This window comes from Lissotriton vulgaris, chromosome 11, assembly GCF_964263255.1.
Source record: "Lissotriton vulgaris chromosome 11, aLisVul1.2, whole genome shotgun sequence".
Taxonomy (NCBI): Eukaryota; Metazoa; Chordata; class Amphibia; order Caudata; family Salamandridae; genus Lissotriton; species Lissotriton vulgaris.
This window is the reverse complement of record NC_141699.1, coordinates 1,067,690,620-1,067,715,093: the sequence shown is the minus strand read 5'-3', so window position 1 is coordinate 1,067,715,093 and position 24,474 is coordinate 1,067,690,620. Positions and strand designations below refer to the sequence as shown.

General features: G+C 49.5%; 1 protein-coding gene across 3 annotated transcripts in view; it reads left to right on the top strand.

Moving 5' to 3' along the window:
* The window catches only part of EIF4G1 (eukaryotic translation initiation factor 4 gamma 1), a 1,004,595-nt gene that overhangs the window by 725,697 nt on the left and 254,424 nt on the right, over positions 1–24,474 (top strand). For all 3 annotated transcript variants that reach the window (XM_086944451.1, XM_086944450.1, XM_086944449.1), the window contains one exon: positions 16,535–16,640. In XM_086944451.1, the coding sequence (XP_086800577.1) occupies positions 16,535–16,640 (106 nt within the window). The remainder of the gene's footprint in view (positions 1–16,534; positions 16,641–24,474) is intronic.

Sequence of the window (24,474 nt, the reverse complement as noted above, 5' to 3'; positions counted from 1 at the left end):
AAACCCCAGTGCACTCACTCTAGGATCCCTCGGCGGTCGTGCCGGTTAAGCGTCGTGCAGGTTTTGAAGATGGCCGGTCCCTCAGGTCTCGTCACACCCACGAATCTCAGCTGGGCTGATGATGCAGGTAGAGGTCAGAGATGCCAGGGAATCTGGGTCTCGTCGAGCTGGTCAGTCTTGATCTGGAGGATGGACGTGCAGCAAACCGCGATGCTTAGGTGGTGCCTGCGGGTGCAGGGTGGCTACTCCTTAGCCACAAGGGAGAGTCTTCAGAAATTGTCAAGCGTTCCTTTCGTGGAAAGTAGTTCAAGATTCAGAGTTGTCTAATTTGGGAAGGGGGCCTGCTCCTACCTTTATCCTAAGAAAAGGGGCTGGCACGCGACTAGGTCCTGCCCATGGGTGGGACCAGGAGGGGGGTGGTTACACCCCTTTCCCTTGTCCAGACTTTCCCCAGCTCAGGGGCTGGGGTGCCCCTGGAACTGGTTTGAGCCGGCATATGCACAGTGAGCACCGGGGTGCCACTTGCAGTCACCTTCCACTCAGCCCTGCCTACCTGGGATACACAAAAATCTGTCTGGGATGGTGCTAGTACCGCCCCTGACAGGAAACCCTTTGTCCGAGCTCTCCTCGCTGGAACGACTCCCAGCAGCAGGAGGTCAGACTTGTGTCTGTGGTTGCAGCATCCATTTTGTGATGTGGAGGCTCGAGTTAACTTTAACCGGGGTTCACAGTTACATACATGTTGTGTCCCTCTAGGAGGGTGGAATGCTAACCTCGTCGCCAGTATTGGCGAGGGGTTAGTATTCCAATTCGTATGACACCTTACTCGACATGTTTTGATAAAGCAATACCAAAGTTAGCATTTAACCGCGAGGATTATAAGGCACTTGAGTATATGGTACGCGTTATCATGGAACAGCTATTAGGACTTTGTTCCGCAAGCTGCAAACGGGCTCAGCTCATGCCAGAGCACCATCTCACATAATTCCAAGCACTCTGCCTTCAGGATTGATAAGGCCTGCCATAGGAGTGACTGATAGGAATATATGTGTCCATTTTAGGGTTAGATATAGGGATACTATATCTAAAGCAAAGGGTGATTACACCACCTTGCCCCAGCTGTCGGGCAGCCAGTTGTGTCAGATTTGGATGGCCAGCCAGGGGTGGCAGAATACATGCTGCAGCCCCTGGCAGGCCCTGTGTACACCTATGCCCTAGATACCTAAGTTATACTGTACAGGGACTGATAAGGTGGCCCAGTATCCAATTGGATATGTACCTAAGGTACATGGAATCCATTTTACAGAGAGAGCAGTGGGCCTGGGGCCCTGAATAGCAGGGTCCCAGGTCAACTAAGTCGAAAAACCAGCAAAACACCAGGCAAAAAGTTGGGGGCAACCATAGTCAGATATTCACCTACCTACAGTCGGCGCCTACTAATCCTACATATATTAAAGGACAGTTGCCTCTGGACTCCCTTGTCTCGAATGCCCGGAAGAGGGCTAATTCTCAGACTACGGGTGATGCTCCTCCCCCAGACAAAGAAGCCAAGGTCTTTGAGGCTTCGGGAAGAGGGTGGCAGCACAGGCAGCCAGCATCTGGCGCATTTCTAATACACAGGCGCTTCTAGCGCGCTATGACAGGGCACACTATGATACACTAGAGACCCTGTTGCAACACCTGCCTGATCAATACAAGTAAGGGGCTGAGATGCTGATTCAGGAAGGGAAGCTAATCTCGAACGCTTCCATTAAGTGCGCTCTGGACGCGGCTGATACCGCTGCCAGATCTATAAACACCAGTGTTATGCTTCGGAGACATGCCTGGCTGAGAATCTCTGGGTTTAAGCCAGAAATCCAAACCACCATCCTGAACCAAACGGTTAACCCAGATCACCTGTTTGGCCCAGAGGTTGACACCACCCTAGAAAAAATAAAGGACACCGACACTGCAAAATCCATGGGTGCCTTACAGTTCCAGCAGTTTCGGGGTGGGTCCTTTCGTCGCTCCAGCACTAGAGGCGTCTCCAGGGGCCAGCTCTCCCATTCCACGCAATACTACAAGGGCAACACTCAGACTACTTACACCAACAAGAGTCGAGGTGGATATCGTGGCAACAGCGCCAAGGGCAGAGGACGTGGAAACAACAACTCCAGATCCTCTGCCACCAGCAAACAGTGACGCCTTGTCACTGCCCCCGCGACCATACAACACCGGTCGGGCGGGAGACTCCAGCAGTTCCTGCCCGTATGGAAGTCCATCACCACGGACAGGTGGGTCAGAAAACGTATCCAATATGGTTATTGTCGGGAGTTAACGTCCACTCCGCCCAACATGCCCCCAAGACACCGTCCTATGTCGGACGAGCACTTGCACTTATTGCAGCAGGAGGTCAACGTCCTGCTGCAAAAAGGGGCAATAGAGCTGGTACCGGTGCAGGATAGAGGCACAGGGGTATACTCCCTGTACTTCCTGATACCAGAAAAGGACGGGTCCCTCAGGCCCATCCTGGACCTCCGGCCACTCAACTATTACATCCTGTCGGAGCACTCCCATATGCTGACTCTGCAACAAGTGCTCCCGTTGCTCAGGCAGGGGGATTTTCTTGCAACTTTAGACCTAAAGGATGTGACTTTCACATTCCACTGCACCCTTCACACAGGAAATACCTCTGTTTCACCATACAAAACCAGCACTACCAGTTCAGGGTTTTGCCTTTCGGTGTCACCACGGCACCCAGGGTGTTCACAAAGTGCCTGGCGACAGTGGCGGCGCATCTCAGGAGACGGAACATCCACGTCTACCCTTATCTTGACGACTGGCTCATCCAAGCAAAGTCAGCCCAGCAGTGCGCCGCCCACATGTCCCACACCATTCACCTCCTGCACGATCTGGGATTCTCACTGAATTACCCAAAATCCCATCTCCAGCCCGCCCACGTACGGCAGTACCTGGGCGCAACCATAAACACTCTGGCAGCCACAGCGCAGCCGAATTCAGTGAGTCAGCAGCATTCAATCGCTGATACAAAAAAATCAGACCTCAACACTCCCTTCCAGCGAGAGTGTTCATGCAGTTGATAGGCATGATGGCCTCCTGCATCTCCATAGTCCCGCACGCGAGACTACATATGCGCCCGCTTCAGGAGCGCTTAGCACGTCAGTGGACTCAGGCTCACGGGCAGTTGAAAGACCTAGTGTTGGTGAGCGGTCGGGCATACAACTCTCTGCATTGGTGGAATCCACGAAACATTTGCAAGGGCTGACCGTTCCAAGAGCCTGTGCCACAGATCATCCTGACGACGGACGCCTCTCTCCAGGGATGGGGAGCCCATGTACTCCATTACACTGTGCAGGGACTATGGACGCAACAGCAACGGAAGATGCACATCATTGTTCTCGAACTGATGGAAATCTTCATGGCACTCAAAGCCTTCAAAGTACACCTGTGCAACAAGGTTGTGTTGATCCGGACGGACAGCATGACGGCCATGTACTACATTCAAAAGCAGGGAGGAACACTCTCCGCAGCTGTCTCATCTGGCTCCGAGCAGGTGGAAGTGGGCCATTCAGAGAAACATCTTCCTCATGGCAGAACACCTCCCGGGCAAGGACAATCAGATGGCGGACCTGCTCAGCAGGCACAGCCACCAAATGCACGAGTGGGAGTTACATCCATCAGTACTCCAGCCGTACTTCCAAAGGTGGGGTCATCCAGAGATAGACCTGTTCGCCACAAGGGAGAACGCAAAATGCCAAAGCTTCGCCGCCAGGTTCCCACACCCACAGTCGCATGGCAATGCGATATGGATGAACTGGTCAGGCAGATTTGCGTACGCTTTTCCCCCAGCACCTCGGATTCCGCTGGTGGCACGCAAGCTCAGGCAGCACTTGATGACTCTCATCCTGGTTTCTCCAACGTGGGCTCGCCAACCGTGGTACACCACGTTTCTGGAACTGTTCGTGGTACCGCATCAGAGGCTACGTCTCACGCCCAGCCTTCTGACGCAGAGCCATGGTGACATTCAGCATCCAGATCCGCAGCAGCTCAACCTGGCGATCTGGCTCCTGAAGTCTTAGGGGTTGGCTACCTGCACTTACCTTCTGACTGTATGGACATCATTCGGGAGGCAAGAAAGCCCACCACCAGAGCATGCTACGCGGCGGAATGGAAGCGGTTTGTCATTTATTGTGCAGACCACAACATTAACCCGCTAGATGCTTCTATTCAGAATATCATTTGTTACCTTTTGCATCTGTACAAATGTAATCTGGCCTATGCTTCCATTCGCATACATCTGTCTGCAATGGCCGCTTATCTCCAGATTAGGGACTTATTTCAAAGAAGTTAACTTAGTCAACGAGTGGTATCACAATTTCACACTCTTAAGTATCCAGGGGATATCAAATTTGTTTCGAACACAGCATAAATGCATGGAAGGTGAAGATAAAACAGAGCTAGAGAAGGAAGGTTTGTTCTGAAATAAATCTTTACTTTGTAAAAGTGACAAGGGATGTAAACATAAATCAATTCAAGCAAAAAGTCATGAACAAAGAAAGACAAACATTTTTTCTATGGTTCATAACGGAAAAATCACCATCGGATGTATCGAGACGAACCGATGGTGATTTTTCCGTGTTGCTCGAGTTTTCTCCGAAATAGAACAGTGCACTATTTGGCCTGGACTAACCAACACATTCGAAAGCCGAAAAACGTGGGCTTACATCCGCCTTGTTGTGAGATTGCTTCATAGACCGCTGGAACACCTAAACGCGGCCCCCTTCTAAACACCCCATGGGAGTTGTTTACAGCATTGAAACATAACATCGTCCTGATGATGGTCTTATCGATGAACACAACAAAGACCGAAACGTCGACATCTTGCTATCATCTCCTTTAATGCTGTCGTTAGACGCCAACTTACAACCACGTTTTATTATTTAATTTGGGTTGTTTGCTTGAATTAGCTGGAGCTGATATTCATGGTTATGAACCATAGAAAAAAAAATGTTGTCTTTCTTTGTTCATGACTTTTTTTGCTTGAATTGATTTATGTTTACATCCCTTGTCACTTTTACAAAGTAAAGATTTATTTCAGAACAAACCTTCCTTCTCTAGCTCTGTTTTATCTTCACCTTCCATGCATTTATGCTGTGTTCGAAACAAATTTGATATCCCCTGGATACTTAAGAGTGTGAAATTGTGATACCACTCGTTGACTAAGAGTTAACTTCTTTGAAATAAGTCCCTTGTAGCATCCTATGTTTTGAACCGTAAACTGCCCAAGCCTACAAGGGTTTATTGGGTTTCCCCTGTGAGAAAACTATCTCCAGAATAGGCAGCACCTCTCACTCTTCAGAGTGCCTGCCATTAAGGCCTTTCTGGAAGGACTCAAACGAGTCATTCCTCCGCGGACTCCACCAGCTCCGGAGTGGAACCTCAATGTTGTCCTCACCCGACTGATGGGTCCTCCCTTTGAACCACTGCATTCCTGCGAGATTCAGTTCTTGACATGGAAAGTGGCTTTCCTCATAGCGATTACATCGCTACGGTGAGTTAGTGAACTGCAAGCCCTCACTATCCAAGAGCCATTTATTCAAATTCATTCTAACGGGGTGGTGCTGCGCACTAACCCTAAATTCCTTCCTACGGTTGTGTCGCAATTCCATATCAACCAAACGATTGAATTGCCTGTTTTCTTCCAAAATCCTGAGTCATTGGCGGAGAGGATGCTCCACACACTTGACGTCAAAAGGGCCCTGATGTATGATCGATAGGACCAAGGATTTTAGGAAGACTAAGCAACTTTGTCGCCTTTGCACCACACCACAAAGGTAACCCTATTTCCAAGGCTGGTATTGCTAAGTGGATCGTTAAATGTATCCAGATCTGCTATCTAAAAGCCAAGCGTACTCACCATTCCGCCGAGAGCCCACTCCACCCGAAAGTTGGGGGCCTCTAAGGCATTCCTTGGAAACATTCCTTTCGAAGACCTATGTAGAGCAGTCACATGGTCTACCACACACACATTTACGAAGCATTATTGTGTTGATGTGCACTCCAAACAGCAGGCAGCTGTAGGGCAGGCTGTTCTCAAAACACTTTTCCAAACTGCTGCAGCTGGCACGGGCAGCCGCCGTTAATTGAGGGACTGCTATGTATTCTATGCACAGATATGAATTCAGCAGCCCACATGCCTCGAACCGAATATGCTACTTACCAGTATGCATCTGTTCTTGACATGTAGGGCTGCTGACATTCATATCGCCCGCCCTCCTCCCCGGCGCCCGTAGCAGCTGCAGAATTCACACATACTTCTAGCATGGTCATCATTCACTTAGTTTCACTCCATCTTGGCCACAATGGCTAAAAACAATCTGAGGATGGAGTCGATGCCCATGCGCACTGTAGTCCGGGGGGGGAGCCACCTATCTCGTGATACTTCGAAGACTCTTCCAGGACAACAATGTGCAATCATCCGGACCCAACACTAGGCGGCGATCTATGCACAGATATGAATGTCAGCAGCCCTGCATGCCAAGAACAGATGCATACTGGTAAGTAGCATATTCGTTGCTTCTGCAGGAGGAAGTGCTGACTCTGTTAAGAGAGGGTGCGATAGGGGTTGTCCCAGAGCAGGAAAGGGGTCAGGGATGCTACTCCCGGTATTTACTGATTCCCAAGAAGGATGGCAGACTTCGTCCAATCCTGGATCTCTGGGTCTTGAATCTCTTATCTGAAACAAGAGAAATTCAAGATGCTCACCCTTGCTCAGGTTCTTCAAGCGCTGCTAGAAGACTGGATGGTGTCGCTCGACTTACAGGATGCGTACTTTCACATCCCAATCCTGAAGTCGCACAGAAAGTATCTCCGTTTTACGGTGGGGTCGCAACACTATCAGTTTGCGGTCCTTCCTTTTGAACTTACTACTGCGCCTCGAGTCTTTACCAAGGTGATGGCGGTGGTGGCGGCGCATCTCAGAAGGTCAGGGATTCCAGTATTCCCCTATTTGGACGACTGGCTGATCAAAGCGGAGTCGTCTGAGAGAGTGCTCCATCATCTGCAGGAGCGCCAGGAAACCTCCGGTGTCAGGGCGCTTTATAAAAACAGCATAAGATAAGGAGACAACCCAGTTGTTCAGGTTGGGTTTTTCGATAAATGTACCCAAGTCTCACCTGGTGCCCTCCCAGCGCAACATGTTCATAGGTGCTGTACTGGACACTACTGTATGTCGTGCATTCCCTCCTCCTCAAAGGATTTGCGACATTCAGGAAATGATGCCTTTGTTTTTCAATGGAGCGGTCGTTCCAGTCCTGAAGGTCCTTCGTCTGCTCGGTCTGATGGCTTCCTGCATTCTGTTGGTCAACCATGCACGCTGGCACATGAGGGCGCTCCAGTGGTGCCTCCGCAGGCAGTGGTATCAACACAACTGAGATCTCAGGGAGTCAGTGAGGATCTCCAGAGAAGCTGCGGCGGATCGGTCTTGGTGGGGCGTGGAAGGCAACCTGTCTCAGGGGAAGCCCTTTCATCTGCCTCCATCGGTGGCCACGGTGATAACGGATGCATCCACTCTAGGGTGGGGTGCTCATCTGGGGGATCTGGAGGTCAAGGGTCTTTGGTCTCCAGAGGAAAGGTTGCTTCACATCAACCTTTTGGCATTGCGGACGATACGTTTGGCGCTCAAGGCCTTCCTCCCTTCCCTTCGCGGTCGGTCGATCCAGGTCTTGACGGACAACACGACCGCGATGTGGTACATCAACAAGCAGGGAGGGGTGGGGTCGCAGTGTTTCTGCAGAGAGGCTCTGTAGGAAGGTACATCCTGACTATGGTTGCCCCCAACTTTTTTGCCCTGTGTTTTAGCTGGTTTTGGACATAGTCGACCTGGGACCCTGCCAATCAGGACCCCAGGCCTACTGCTCTCTCTTTAAAATGGATTCCATGTACCCTAGGTACATTTCCAATTGGTACTGGGCCACCCTATCAGACCCTGTAACTCAGGGCATGGGTGTACCCAGGGCTGCCAGGGGCTGCAGCATGTATTATGCCACCCCTGGCTGGCCTCTTAAATTTGACACAACTGGCTGCATGACAGCTGGGGCAAAGTCGTGTAATCACCCTTTGCTGTAGGTGTAGTATACCTATACCTAACCCTAAAATGGACACACAGATTCCTATCAGTCACTCCTATGGCAGGCCTTGCCAATCCTGAAGGCAGAGTGCTTGGAATCGTGTGAGATGGTGCTCTGGCATGAGCTGAGCCTGTCTGCAGCTTGCGGAATCAAGTCCTAATAGCTGTTCCATGATATCGCATACCATATACTCTTAAGTGCATTATAATCCTCGTGGTTAAATGCTATCTTTGGTATTGCTTTATCAAAACATGTCGAGTAAGGTGTCATACGAATTGGAATACTAACCCCTCGCCAATTCTGGCGACGGGGTTAGCATTCCACCCTTCTAGAGGGACACGACATGTATGTAACTGTGAACCCCGGTTAAAGTTAACTGAAGCCTCAGCTCCACAAAATGGATGCTGCCACCACAGACACGAGTCTGACCCCCTGCAGCTGGGAGTCCTTCCAGCGAGGGGGGCCTGGACAAAGGGTTTCCTGTCAGGGGCGGTGCTAGCACCGTCCCAGACATGGTTTTGTGTATCCTGGGTAGGCAGGGCTTTTCAGGAAGGTGACTGCTGAGTGGCACCCCGGTGCTCACTACGCATAGGCCAGTCAGAACCAGTTCCAGGGGCACACCAGCCCCTGGCCTGGGGAAGTCCGGCAGGGGAGAGGGGTGTAACCACCCCCCTCCTGGTCCCACCCATAGGCAGGACCTAGTCACCGGGTCAGCCCCCTTTTTTAGTATAAAGATGGGAGCGGGCCCCCTGTTAAAATTAGATCATCTTTGGAATCAAGATACCACTTTCTTCGAAAGGACTTCACGATTTCTTCTTCAAGATTCTCCCTTGTGGCTAAGGAGTAGTCACCCTGCATCCGCAGGCACCATCCTAAAGAACACTGCGGTCTGCTGCAAGTCCTTCATCACGAATCCGACGACCCAGCTCGACGAGACCCGGCTTCCCTGGCACCTCTGACCTCTACTCACCTCTACAGCCAAGCTGAGAACCGTGAGTGCGACGAGACCTCAAGGGACCGACGATCGCCAAGACTGCACGACATCTTTACTGCGAGCCCACCGTGTCCTCCACTGGTGAGTGCTTTGGGGTCCGAGAAGCCCCGACCCTGCGCAGCTCCAGCACCCAAGATCAGCCCCCCTGCATCTCCACGATCGGCGTGGGGCCCTTCTGCTGTTTGCTGTGCACCGCGTTGTTTGGCTACTAGCCGGCTGGCTTGTGGCCTTCTGAACGACGCCCAACGACTTCACGACTGCTGGTCTGGTTGCTCCAGGCTGGCCCTTGCTTCCTTCTTCAAGAGAGGCACCCCGGACCCTCCTGGTCCACTCCAGACGCCATTTTAGGTCCACCGCGTGGGCTTGAATTTGCCAAGGCTTTGTTGCCCAATCCTGGGTCCAGCGACGCCGACAGCTTCTATCTTCGTGGGACAGCTCGATCCTCCATCCTGGTCGCCGACAACGCCTCCTGGTCCGTGAGATCTTCGAGTCAAGCGTCACCCACTCACCTTGTCGAGGTGGCTACCATCCGGTGCCCTCCTGGTGCCCACTGACTACTGGCTAGTAGTCTCGAACTTGGTCCCCTCTGCTTTCAGGTGTCATCTATCTTCGAGATCCAGGCTTGGATCCAACTGAACTTTCTTCACTGGTCACCGGCCAGCATCTTTTCTTCCGGCTCCTGGTCCGTCTACGAGGATTCCCGACGTCTTTTCAGACCTATGCAGCTGCAGCCCCTGGGCTAGGTAACTTCGGCATTTCGGTGCCCCAGCATAGCCTCACTATCCAAGGGTCAGAATCTACTTTCGTTTTCTCCCTACCAGGTCGGGTTCGCCCGAGAACACTAACTTTCTATTTCCTAGCTACCATAGACTTTTGTCCCGCATCTCGCGTGAGAGTGCACACACTGCACCCGAGTCCCCTAGGCCTCCTAGACGTAATCTAACGATTCCCTAGTCAAGTCCTAGCGATTCCAAAAGCTATTAGTACTGTACTTACCTGCTAGGAATTTCGCATTCCACTTTCAGAGTATATGGTTTTCCGTGTCCCTCGGGCATTTGTATATACTGTGCTAACTTAAGTATTTTTGTAAGAGTTTTGGTTTGTGCTTAGTACCCTGTCCTCATAAAGAGTACAGGGCTGTTGTGATCTTTAAATAAATAACTGTTTATTTTCATAACACTTGTGTGGTGTCCTTTCACTTGGTATTCAAGGGGTATATGTGTGGTAAACAGCTGGCTTAACACGCCCTCTCGAGTCTTTAGCCTTAGACTGCTCGTATCCACGCTACTAGGATAGCTGGTCTATAAGGTTGACTTACAACCAATCATCAATAAGGGTTGCTGGACTGATACATAGTGTTCACTAGAATAGTGAGCACTGCATATCAGGCCACCTTCTCACAGGCTCTGTGTCTCTGGTCCTGGGTTCAGGACCATCAGATTTGTCTGATGGCAAATCTGGCCGAGTTCGGTACGTTCGTGCGGACACTGTCAGCAGTTTTCGGCCGACCACAAGTGGAGGCTCCATCCGGAGGTAGTTCACGACATCTTTCAAATGTGGGGAACTCCTCGGCTAGACCTGTTTGCCACTCACGAGAATGCTCACTGCCCGTCATTCTGCAGTCTCCAGTATCCGATGCAAGGGGCCTTGGGGGACGCGTTTCAGTTGAGTTGGGGAAGGCAACTCCTTTACGCATTTCCCCCCATACCTTTGATTCCTCGGGTTCTGAGGAAGATTCGCCAAGACCGGGCCCAAGTCATTTTGGTCGCCCCGGACTGGCCAAGAAGGGTGTGGTACACAGATCTTCTCCACCTCTCCTCTCACCCGCCACTCCGTCTCCCTCTCAGGGCAGACCTCCTCTCTCAGATGGAGGGGCAGGTTCTACACCCCCACCTCCGGACATTACACCTTCATGCCTGGAGATTGAACGGGGCAACCTGAATTCCTTTTCACTCCCACACAATGTGGTGGATGTCATTTTATCGGCCAGGCGTGACTCCACTAAGACCATTTATTCATACAGATGGTCGAAATTTGTCACTTGGTGTGGGGGATAATCTATTGACCCTTTGAGAGATCATTTGTCTGATGTTCTCCAGTTCACGCTTTCTCTGGCGCGGCAAGGGCTTGCTGTTTCCACAGTTAAGGGCTATCTTTCTGCACTGCCGGCATTTCTCGGTTTGCCTGACCAACCATCTCTTTTTAAGTCTCCTGTTTTAAGGTTTTTGAAGGGCCTCACGAATATGTTCCCTCCTCAGTGGGACTTAAATCTAGTCTGGACCTTTTTAATGGGTGCTGCCTCTTCACAAATGTCTTATGAGGCTTTTGACTCTTAGGACAGTCTTCCTCGTTGCAATAACCTCAGCAAGGAGGGTAAGTGAGCTTCAAGCTCTTAGTTCCAAGCCCCCTTTCTTGACCATTCATGCTGAACGAATGGTTCTTAGGACAAGGGCTGCTTTTCTCCCTAAGGTGGTGACTCATTTCCACCTTGGTCAATCCATTACCCTCCCTACCTTTTATCCTCCCCCACACCCTTCCAAGGAGGAGGAGAGATTACACCGTATGGACCCCAAGAGGGCGGTGTCTTTTTACCTGGACAGAACTAAAGACTGTCGTTTGGATGACCAGCTCTTCATTGGGTTTGCTGGCTGCAAGAGAGGAAGAGCGGTCCATAAGAACTTTGTAAAGATGGATCGTCCTCTGTATTAAGATCTGCTACTCTTTGGCCGGTAAGGAACCTCCAGAGGGTATAAGGGCTCATTCAACAAGAGCTAAATCTTCATCCTCCGCTTTGGCTAGAGGTGTTCCTGTGGAGGATATTTGCAGGGCCGCAACTTGGACCTCCCTCCACACTTTCGCGAAGCATTACTGCTTGGATACCGAAGTGAGGAGGGAAGGTCACTTTGCGCGCTCTGTCCTCCAGGACTTCCTGGTTTAGAAGAGTGGACAACCTCCTCCGGGAGTGGGGACTGCTGTGGGACTCTATTCACAAGGTGAGGAATCCACACGGCAGATGTATCTATCAGAAGAACAAGTAACTTCCCTTCGGTAACGCTTTTTCTGATAGATACAATATCTGCCTGTGGATTTCTCACTGACCCACCCGCCTCCCCGTTGTCCACTCTTATATACCAGTATATCCGTATTGTGTTTATTTTGTGGTCATGAAAATGTGTTATTTCTAATGCTTGCTTTCATTAGCTTCACACTGTGTGTGTGACTTTGACTATCGTGTACTGTGTATACTTTGTTCATAACTGCTGTTATTGGTCCGTCCGTGTGCCTCGAAGGCAAGGAAAAAAGGGCGGAATTGATGTCATCACGCCAGCGTGGGCCTATTATAGACGTCGGTTACGTCAGCGGAGTCGCGTGCGATGCCGTGTCTCTGACGTCAGAGTCCACTTCGGCGCGAGGCTATGAAAAGAATTTCCGAATGTTGCTGACGCAAGGGGATATTCACAAGGTGATGAATCCACAGGCAGATATTGTTTCTACCAGAAAGAGCGTTACCGAAGGTAAGTAACTTGTTCATTTGGCCCAAATGTTGATGTGTCTCCAGAGAAAATGAAAAAAGACACTGATACAGCAAAATCTATGGGAGCCTTGAGGCAGAAAGCTCCCAGGCGTTTCTTTTGTCGCTAATCATAAAGAGTGAATGAATGAATGAATGAATGAATGTATTTATAGAGCGCACGGTGGCCAAACGGCTTCCTGGCGCTGAGAGCTCTAGGGAACAGAACAGACTGGGCCAAGGAGGTTAGCGGGGGTAGGCCAGAGCAAACAGGAAAGTTTTGAGCGCTTTGCGGAAGTGTGAAAAGATGGGGATAGAACGCATAGAAAGAGGAAGGGAGTTCCAAAACCGGGGTGCTAATCCTACAGAGGCAACACAAGAGGCTTCTCCTCAAGAAGTCCCTCCACTTCCTACAAAACCCCTGGTCAATCCACATTCACTAAGGGCTACCAGAGAGGGGGTTACAGGGGTAACAACAACAAAGGCAGAGGCAAAAAAAACTCACGCTCTGCCTCTACCCCTACCCAATGACTAACCTCCCGTCTCTGCCCCCCCCCCCCCCCACAAGAACATCTATCACTGTTAAAGCAAGAAGTAGTATCTCCGCTAGAAAAAAGTGCAATAGAACCAGTTCCTCTGCACCAACAAAACAAGGGGGTTTACTCTTTATATTTTCTGATTCCAAAGAAGGACGTCTCTCCAAGGCCGATTTTAGACCTCAGACAGCTAAACATATACATAGTCAATTTTCACATGGTCACACAAACATATACATAGTCAGACCATTTTCACATGGTCACACTCCAACAAGTCCTTCTGCTCCTGCAGCAAAACGACTTCCTGGCTACTCTAGATCTCAAGGACACATACTTCCACATTCCCATTCACAAGGCTCACAGGAAGTATCTCAGATCTGTTATAGACGGGCAGCACTATCAATTCAAAGTACTCCCATTCGGAGTTACAACAGCACCAAGAGTATTCACCAAGTGCTTAGCAGTAGTGGCAGCGCATCTACGAAGACTACAAATCCATGTCTTCCTGTACCGTCGACGACTGGCTCATAAAAGCCAGCTCATACATTCAATGCGTGGAACACACTCCTACCACCATCCAACTGCTCCACAACTTGGGGCTCACAATAAACCACTCCAAGTCTCATCTACAGACATCCAAAGTACAACAGTAACTTGGTGCCACAATAAACACCTCAACAGCGCTAGCTTATCCCTCTCCAGCAAGGATAGCCAGCTTGCAAACTCTTCTAACAAAGTTTCAGCTACAACACTCCCTCCCAGCACGAGTGTTCATGCAACTAATAGGGATGATGGCCTCTTGTATCTTCATAGTACCCCATACAAGACTTCAGATGCGTCCTCTCCAAGAGTGCTTATCACGTCAATGGAACCAGGCTCAAGGTCACTTAACAGACCTAGTGTTTGGTAGACGGTCAGACTCCTCGCTCTGCAGTGGTGGAACACCAAAAACCTTTCCAAGGGACGACCGTTCCTAGAGCCAGTTCCTCAGATAATCTTGACTGCGGACACATCGCTCTCCGGCTGGGGAGCCCACCTACTGAAACACACCATGCAAGGCAGGTGGACACCGCAACAAAAATTACTCCAAATCAATCATCTGGAGTTACTAGCAATATTCCTAGCACTAACAGCTTTCCAGAAGCAAGGAGCAAACAAAGCTAGATTAGTCCGTACAGACCACATGACAGCAATGTACTACATACAGAAGCAGGGAGGCGCAAATTCCCTGCAACTCTCTCAACTAGCACAGGACATATGGGGGTGGGCTATACCTCAAAACATATTCCTCCTAGCCCAGCATGTTCCGGGAGTACAAAATACTATAGCGGATCTGAAGTCGTCAAACACAACAGACCCACGAGTGGGAACTTCATATGCAAGTTCTTCAACCATTCTTACAGATGTGGGGACAACCTCAAATAGACTTATTTGCCACCCACAAACGCAAAATGCCCAAGCTTCGCCGGCAGATATCCACACCCACTGTCAAAAGGCAATGCAATATGGATTAATTGGTAAAACAGATTTGTTTACACTTTTCCACCTCTACCACTTATGCCACTAGTTGTACGCAAACTACAGCTGCATTCTCTCACCCTCATCCTAGTTGCTCCAACCTGGGGCAGACAACCGTGGTACGCCACACTGCTACAACTGTCTGTAGTATCACACCAAAAACTGCACCTGTCTCCACACCTCTTAACACAGAACGTGGATAGATCAGATACCGGGACCCAGCTCAGCTCAACCTTGCGATCTGGCTCCTGAGGTCCTAGAATTTGGATATCTGAACCTTCCTCCAGACTGCATGAATGTCATTAAAGAAGCTAGTCGTCCAACCACTAGGGCATGTTACGCGGCCAAGTGGAAACGATTTGTGATCTATTGTCACAACAACAGTATTGATCCCTTAAATGTGTCTATTCAACACATTATAGGATACTTACTGCCTCTCCAAAGATTTAACTTAGCCTATTCTTCTATTAGACTACATCTTGATGCAATAGCAGCATATCTGCAAAACAGACAACATATATCTCTGTTCAGAGTGCCTGCCATTAAAGCTTTATGGAAGGCCTTAAAAGAATAATCCCTCCCAGAGTACCACCTTCGCTTGTGTGGAAGTTAAACGTTGTTCTCACACGGTTAATGGGACCTCCCTTTGAACCTTTACGCAGATGTGAATTACAATTTTTAACCTGGAAAGTTGCTTTCCTAGTAGATATTACTTCTCTGGTGAGAGTTGGTGAACTACAAGCACTAATCATCCAAGAACCCTTCTTGCAAATGCATCAAAATAAGGTAGTTCTACGTACTAATCTAAAATTCCTGCCCAAAGTAATTTCTCCATTCCAGCTTAACCAATTTGGGGAACTGCCCGTTTTCTTCTTGCAACCACTGTCAGTAGCAGAAAGAGTTCTTCACACATTAAATGTCAAAAGAGCATTGCTATTCTACATAGAAAGAACTCAACCTTTTCGTAAGACAAAACAACTTTTGTGTCTTTCTCACCACCACACAAAGGTAATCCCATTTCAAAATCTGGGATAGCTAGATGGATTGTCAAAAGCATACAGATTTGTTACGACAAAGCTAAACGTACGTTATCTGTTCCTCCTAAAGCCTACTCTACAAGAAAAATAGGGGCTTCAATGCCATTTTTAGGGAACATTCCCCTAGACGACCTCTGCAGAGCAGCTACATGGGCTACACTGCACACATTCACAAAACACTATTGTGTAGATGTGCAAACAAAACAAGTGAATGTGGGCCATGCTGTTCTCAAAACATAATTCCAAACTACTGCAACAGATAGGGGTGGTCGCGGCTAAGAGTGGGTACTGCTATATCATCTATTCAGTGTGCAATCAGCAGCTCATATGCCTTGAACGGAAAACGCTACTTACCAGTATGCATCTGTTCTTGGCATGTAGAGCTGCAGAGTTGCATACGCCCACCCGCCTCCCCGGCTACCCTTGTCTGTTCCAATATTATCTTAATTAGATACAAATTACATGGGCATCCTTCCTTTTCTTGCAAAGCTCCATCATTTCCCTAATGGCGAAAAACAATCTGGGGATGGAGCCGATGCCCGTGCGCAATGTGGTCCTAAGGAGGAGTCACCTATTTTGTGACTTCCAAAGAACTTTTCCGGACAAAACAAACTGCAAACATCCGGGCCCAACACTAGGTGGCGATCTATGCAGTGTGCAACTCTGCAGCTCTACATGCCAAGAACAGATGCATACTGGTAAGTAGCATTTTCCTTTCTTTTTACATTGCACTTCAATCTGCAGTTCAGAAACTTAAATTCTATCTTTTATCTGAATACTTGTACCATTGAAAATATCTCTTTATGCAGCCTGGGGCCATCGACTACAATAGTCAGCTGCTTGCACCAGGTGGTCGATTGATGAGCTGGGGTAAAGGAAGCAGTGGAGGCAGCGGAGCTAAGCCTTCAGAACCAGGTAAGCTTCCAGAACCATCTCATGTAGCTTGTTTAAAGCATTGGATAACGGCCTGGATGTAATCTATTTGCATATATATTTTTTAAAGGAGTTTCATTCCAGGGTTTGAGAGAGGTTGTAAAGCTCGTTGCTGCACTTTTTGTGTCCCATTCTTAAATCACGCTGTTCGAGGCATATAAGCTGCAGATTGTATACTTTTGCGTAGATCGCCATCTGGTGTTGGGCTCTGATATTTGCACTTGTTTTTGTCCTAGTAGACGTATTTGTAGTCATGAGGTAGGGGATGCCTCCCTATGATAGTGCGCATGGGCATTGACTCCATCCTTCGATTGTTTTGCCATGAAGAGTTACGATTGAGTAGTAAGCAGTAAAAAGAGATGTCCATGTGTTCTGTATCGAAGTAAGATAGTACTGGAACAGATAGTTATCCGGGGAGGCGGGTGGGGCTATACGAATCTGCAACTACACGCCAAGAACAGATGCATACTGGGAAGTAGCATGTTCGAGGCATGTGGGCTGCTGAATTCATATCTGTGCATAGATTGCCGCCTAGTGTTGGGTCCGGATGATTGCACCTTGTTGTCCTGGAAGAGTCTTCGAAGTATTACAAGATAGGTAGCTCCTTCTTTGGACTACAGTGCGCATGGGCATCCTCAGATTGTTTTTTTCCGCCATTGGGTTCGGATGTACTTTCCAACACTCTCAGTTCGGAATCGATAGAAACTTTTCTAAAAGGCCAAAAGGCCTTCGGACTCGTCGGTATTGTTCTCGATCGGTACCGATAAACTTTTTCAACATTTGCTTGCACTCCGGTTGTCGAATCGGGCCGCTAGGCCTTCTCGACGCCACGTGGACCTACGGTCGATTGAACGAAGTCCATTCAAATACTGCCCGAAGTGCAACTCGTAAGTTCCCGCACACAGATAAACATCCTGTGTGCAACAAATGTTTATCTCCTGAATATAATGAAGATAATTGCCTAGCTTGAGCCCAGTTCCGGTCCAAAAAGACGATCCGGAATCGGCGGGCAGCAAGGCAAGAAATGCAGAAGTCTGCACCAGAGCCTGAGAATATCTTCGAAGATGAAGAACTAGTCGACGCCGAAGACTCTGATCAAGAGGAATATCAATACTCTGAGCACGACTCCGAATACTATATCGACTAAGAACAAATCGTCTATGTTGAGGAATACGATCAAGATATCGTAGCTGTCGAAGACGACTCTGATGACAACGAGGGGCAAAACGTGAGTACTCCGCCCCATACAGACACTACACCAATATCAGAGACTCCGGTCGAGGCATCACCAACAGGCCTTAGCCAAGATCGAAATACTGGTTCTCTAGCCCTGCCATACCGCCTGGCTAAGAACATACAAAAAGAGCCTTCTGAGACACGTAATCCAAAGCCGGTTCCATCGAAACCGAAACTCATTGACAGACTTCGGACCGAACATCGTAGAGCCGAAGGTGGTTAAACCAAAGGGCACAGACCCAAATAAACCTTTGAAGCCAAAGGACGTCGAATAGAGCAAATCGAGTTTGACTGTCGAAAAAGGAAGGAAGCCTGTCGACTAACACAAAAGGGCTACGCCCATGGCGGTTGTCTAACCGAAAGCGAAACCTAAGGCAGATCAGACCAAACCGGTCGAGCTGAAGCCCATCAATCCAAAGAGGGGCGTCGAACCAAAGCCGCAGGCTCCGAAGACACCTCTACCACCTAAAGAAGTTACCGAACAGACGAAACCGCTCAGTCTGAAAAAAGTGGTAAAACCTTTAAAAGACATCGGACCGACAACACCTGTCAAAAAGCCTCAAAAACCAATCCAGGCACCAAAAACGGTCGACCCAATTAAAGGCATTGAACAGAAGAAGGTCAAACAAAAGAATACGGCCCCAAAACAGACTGTGGAAGAGGAAATCATCCATCCAGACCCCTCCACAGATCAGTCAAAACAATATATTTACCCAAAAACTGGAAAAGTGACTGTTTATACAAAAAAGAAAAGACCAGTGCCTACTGAAGACTTTTCAAAAATTCCACTCAAAAAGAGACTGTGCAACCTCTCCTATTCTTTTCCAACCTATCTCTCCAACTATGCCTACTACTCCATATGCCTCATACTCACCTGCAAGATCAGACCACATCCTAGATGAAGATCATGATGCAGATGTGGGGTTTGGTTATCCACAAAACCCATATAGAGACCCCAATTCACAGCCATGGGGCGGGGGAGGTGAGCCGGACACTGAGGGGGGCTCTACCAATTACAGACCCTATGGTATACCCAGCTAAACCATCACCCACAGAAGACACAGTGGCTTTTAACTCTTTACTAGATAGAGCAGCAAGCTACCATAAAGTAGCCCTGCATTCTAATGCTATAGAGGAAGACTTCCTATTTGATACGCTGGCAACATCTGAAAGAAGTGTCAAAACACTCCCCATGTTAAAAGGCGTCCTAAAGCACGCAAATGACATCTTCAAAGACACTGCTAGGGCACCTGTCATCAACCCTAGAATAGAGAAGTATAAGGCTGCACCAGTAGACCCTACATTCATCAGGGGACAACTGCCTTTAGACTCATTGGTAGTATCCAACGCACGAAAGCGTGCTAATTCACAAACTACTGGAGAGGCTCCTCCTGACAAGGAGTCTAAAATTTTGGAAGCATCAGGCAAAAGAGTAGCAGCTCAAGCAGCAAACTCATGGAGAATAGCAAATAATCTGGCCTTGCTGGCCAGATATGACAGGGCGCACTATGATAGTTTAGAGGTACTTCTCCAACACTTACCTGACACTTACAAAAAGCAGGCAGATGAACTTATACAGGAGGGAAAGCTCATCACAAATGCCTCCATTAAGTGTGCTCTAGATGCGGCAGATACAGCTGCCAGATCTATCAACACAAGCGTACTGCTCCAGAGGCTTGCATGGCTTCGCATATCTGGATTTAGGAATGTAGTACAGGCCACAATTCGTAACCAGCTCATAAATCCAGATTTCTTGTTTGGTCCAGCAATTGACTCCATTCTGGACAAGATGAAAAGGGACACTGAAACAGCAAAATCCATGGGAGCTCTTCAGTCCCAACAACACAGACTCCTTTCGTCGCTCCACTTATAGAGGAGGAGCACGAAGTAACACTGCAGCAATCCTCCACTTACAAAGCCAATACGCAATCCACATACAATAAAAACACGAACAGGGGTGGATACAGAGGAAAGGCATAGGTGTACCCAGGGCCTACCAGGGGCTGCAGCATGTATTATGCCACCCCTGGCTGGCCATCTAAATCTGACACAACTGGCTGCACGACAGCTGGGGCAAGGTGGTGTAATCACCCCTTGCTTTAGATATAGTATGTAGGAAGGTACCTCCTGACTATGGTTGCCCCCAACTTTTTGCCCTGTGTTTTAGCTGGTTTTTGACATAGTCGACCTGGGACCCTGCCAATCAGGACCCCAGGCCTACTGCTCTCTCTTTAAAATGGATTCCATGTACCCTAGGTACATTTCCAATTGGTACTGGGCCACCCTATCAGACCCTGTAACTCAGGGCATGGGTGTACCCAGGGCTGCCAGGGGCTGCAGCATGTATTATGCCACCCCTGGCTGGCCTCCTAAATTTGACACAACTGGCTGCATGACAGCTGGGGCAAAGTCGTGTAATCACCCTTTGCTGTAGGTGTAGTATACCTATACCTAACCCTAAAATGGACACAGATTCCTATCAGTCACTCCTATGGCAGGCCTTGACAATCCTGAAGGCAGAGTGCTTGGAATCGTGTGAGATGGTGCTCTGGCATGAGCTGAGCCTGTCTGCAGCTTGCGGAATCAAGTCCTAATAGCTGTTCCATGATATCGCATACCATATACTCTTAAGTGCATTATAATCCTCGCGGTTAAATGCTAACTTTGGTATTGCTTTATCAAAACATGTCGAGTAAGGTGTCATACGAATTGGAATACTAACCCCTCGCCAATTCTGGCGACGGGGTTAGCATTCCACCCTTCTAGAGGGACACGACATGTATGTAACTGTGAACCCCGGTTAAAGTTAACTGAAGCCTCAGCTCCACAAAATGGATGCTGCCACCACAGACACGAGTCTGGCCTCCTGCTGCTGGGAGTCCTTCCAGCGAGGGAGGCCTGGACAAAGGGTTTCCTGTCCTGTCCGGGGCGGTGCTAGCACCATCCCAGACATGGTTTTGTGTATCCTGGGTAGGCAGGGCTTTACAGGAAGGTGACGGCTGAGTGGCACCCCGGTGCTCACTACGCATAGGCCGGTCTGAACCAGTTCCAGGGGCACACCAGCCCCTGGCCTGGGGAAGTCCGGCATGGCAGAGGGGTGTAACCACCCCCCTCCTAGTCCCACCCATAGGCAGGACCTAGTCACCGGGTCAGCCCCCTTTTTTAGTATAAAAATGGGAGCGGGCCCCCTGTTCAAATTAGATCATCTTTGGAATCAAGACACGACTTTCTGCGAAAGGACTTCAAGATTTCTTCATCAAGATTCTCCCTTGTGGCTAAGGAGTAGTCACCCTGCATCAAGCGGGCACCATCCTAAAGAACACTGCGGTCTGCTGCAAGTCCTTCATCACGAATCCGACGACCCAGCTCGACGAGACCCGGCTTCCCTGGCACCTCTGACCTCTACTCACCTCTACAGCCAAGCTGAGAACCGTGAGTGCGACAAGACCTCGAGGGACCGACGATCGCCAAGACTGCACGACATCTTTACAACAAGCCCACCGTGTCCTCCACGGGTGAGTGCTTTGGGGTCCGAGAAGCCCCAACCCTGCGCAGCTCCAGCACCCAAGGTCAGCCTCCCTGCATCTCCACGATCTGCGTGGGGCCCTTCTGCTGTTTGCTGTGCACCGCGTTGTTTGGCTACTAGCCGGCTGGCTTGTGGCCTTCTGAACGACGCCCGACGACATCACTGCTGCTGGTCTGGTTGCTCCAGACTGGCCCTTGCTTCCTTCTTGAAGAGAGGCACCCCGGACCCTCCTGGTCTACTCCAGACGCCATTTTAGGTCCACCGCGTGGGCTTGAATTTGCCAAGGCTTCGTTGCCCAATCCTGGGTCCAGCGACGCCGACAGCTTCTATCTTCGTGGGACAGCTCGATCCTCCTTCCTGGTCGCCGACAACGCCTCCTGGTCCGTGAGATCTCCGAGCCCAGCGTCACCCACACGCCTTGTCGAGGTGGCTACCATCCGGTGCCCTCCTGGTGCCCACTGACTACTGGCTAGTAGTCTCGAACTTGGTCCCCTCTGCTTTCAGGTGTCATCTTCCATCGATCCAGGCTTGGATCCACCGAACTTTCTTCACTGGTCGCCTGCCAGCAACTTCTTTCTTCCAGGCTCCTGGTCCGTCAATGAGGATTCCCGACGTCTTTTGAGTCCTATGCAGCTGCAGCCCCTGGGCTAGGTAACTTCGGCATTTCGGTGCCCCAGCATAGCCTCACTATCCAAGGGTCAGAATCTACTTTCGTTTTCTCCCTACCAGGTCGGGTTCGCCCGAGAACACTAACTTTGCAATTTCTAGCTACCATAGACTTTGTCCCGCATCTCGCGTGAGAGTGCACACACTGCACCCGAGTCCCCTGGGTCTCCTAGAAGTAATCTAACGATTCTATAGTCAAGTCCTAGCGATTCCAAAGCCTATTAGTACTGTACTTACCTGCTAGTAATTTCGCATTCCACTTTTCAAGTATATGGTTTTCCGTGCCCCTCGGGCATTTGTATATACTGTGCTAACTTAAGTATTTTTGTAAGAGTTTTGGTTTGTGCTTAGTACCCTGTTCTCATAAAGAGTACAGGGCTGTTGTGATTCTTAATAAATAACTGTTTATTTTCATAACACTTGTGTGGTGTCCTTTCACTTGGTGTTCAAGGGGTATATGTGGTATAACAGCTGGCTTAACACGCCCTCTCGAGTCTTTAGCCTTAGACTGCTCGTATCCACGCTACTAGGATAGCTGGTCTATAAGGTTGACTTACAACCAATCATCAATAAGGGTTGCTGGACTGATACATAGTGTTCACTAGAATAGTGACCACTGCATATCAGGCCACCTTCTCACATAGTATACCTATATCTAACCCTAAAATAAACACCCGTATTCCTATCAGTCACTCCTATGGCAGGCCTTGACAATCCTGAAGGCAGAGTGCTTGGAATCGTGTGAGATGGTGCTCTGGCATGAGTTGAGCCCGTTTGCAGCTTGCGGAACCAAGTCCTAATAGCTGTTCCATGATAACGCATACCATATACTCTTAAGTGCATTATAATCCTTGTGGTTATATGCCAACTCTGGTATCGCTTTATCAAAACATGTCGAGTAAGGTGTCATACGAATTGGAATACTAACCCCTCGCCAATTCTGGCGACGGGGTTAGCATTCCACCCTTCTAGAGGGACACGACATGTATGTAACTGTGAACCCCGGTTAAAGTTAACTCGAGTCTCAGCATCACAAAATGGATGCTGCCACCACAGACAGAAGTCTGACCTCCTGCTGCTGGGAGTCCTTCCAGCGAGGGAGGCTTGGACAAAGGGTTTCCTGTCAGGGGCGGTGCTAGCACCATCCCAGACAGGGTTTTGTGTATCCTGGGTAGGCAGGGCTTTAGAGGAAGGTGACTGCAAGTGGCACCCCGGTGCTCACTATGCATCTGCCGGCTAGAACCAGTTCCAGGGGCACACCAGCCCCTGAGCTGGGGAAAGTCCGGCATGGGAGAGGGGTGTAACCACCCCCCTTCCTGGTCCCACCCATGGACAGGACCTAGTCGCGTGCCAGCCCCTTATCCTAGTATAAAGATAGGAGCGGGCCCCTGTAGGAGAGTAGGGTCTGCAATCCTATGATCACCCAGATTTTTTTGCTTTTGTTTCACTGGTTTACGACTTTCTCTGGCTGTGGGCCTGCCAATCAGACCCACAGCCTGGCTGTTCTCTTTCTAAAATTACCTCATGTACCCTAGGTGCATCTACCAATTGGTACTGGGCCACCTTATCAGACCCTGTAACTCAGGGCATAGGTGTACCCAGGGCTGCCAGGGGCTGCAGCACGTATTGTGCCACCCCTGGCTGGCCTCCTAAATTTGACACAACTGGCTGCATGACAGCTGGGGCAAAGTCGTGTAATCACCCTTTGCTGTAGGTGTAGTATACCTATACCTAACCCTAAAATGGACACACAGATTCCTATCAGTCACTCCTATGGCAGGCCTTGACAATCCTGAAGGCAGAGTGCTTGGAATCGTGTGAGATGGTGCTCTGGCATGAGCTGAGCCTGTCTGCAGCTTGCGGAATCAAGTCCTAATAGCTGTTCCATGATATCGCATACCATATACTCTTAAGTGCATTATAATCCTCGCGGTTAAATGCTATCTTTGGTATTGCTTTATCAAAACATGTCGAGTAAGGTGTCATACGAATTGGAATACTAACCCCTCGCCAATTCTGGCGACGGGGTTAGCATTCCACCCTTCTAGAGGGACACGACATGTATGTAACTGTGAACCCCGGTTAAAGTTAACTGAAGCCTCAGCTCCACAAAATGGATGCTGCCACCACAGACACGAGTCTGACCCCCTGCAGCTGGGAGTCCTTCCAGCAAGGGGAGCCTGGACAAAGGGTTTCCTGTCAGGGGCGGTGCTAGCACCGTCCCAGACATGGTTTTGTGTATCCTGGGTAGGCAGGGCTTTACAGGAAGGTGACTGCTGAGTGGCACCCCGGTGCTCACTACGCATAGGCCGGTCTGAACCAGTTCCAGGGGCACACCAGCCCCTGGCCTGGGGAAGTCCGGCATGGCTGAGGGGTGTAACCACCCCC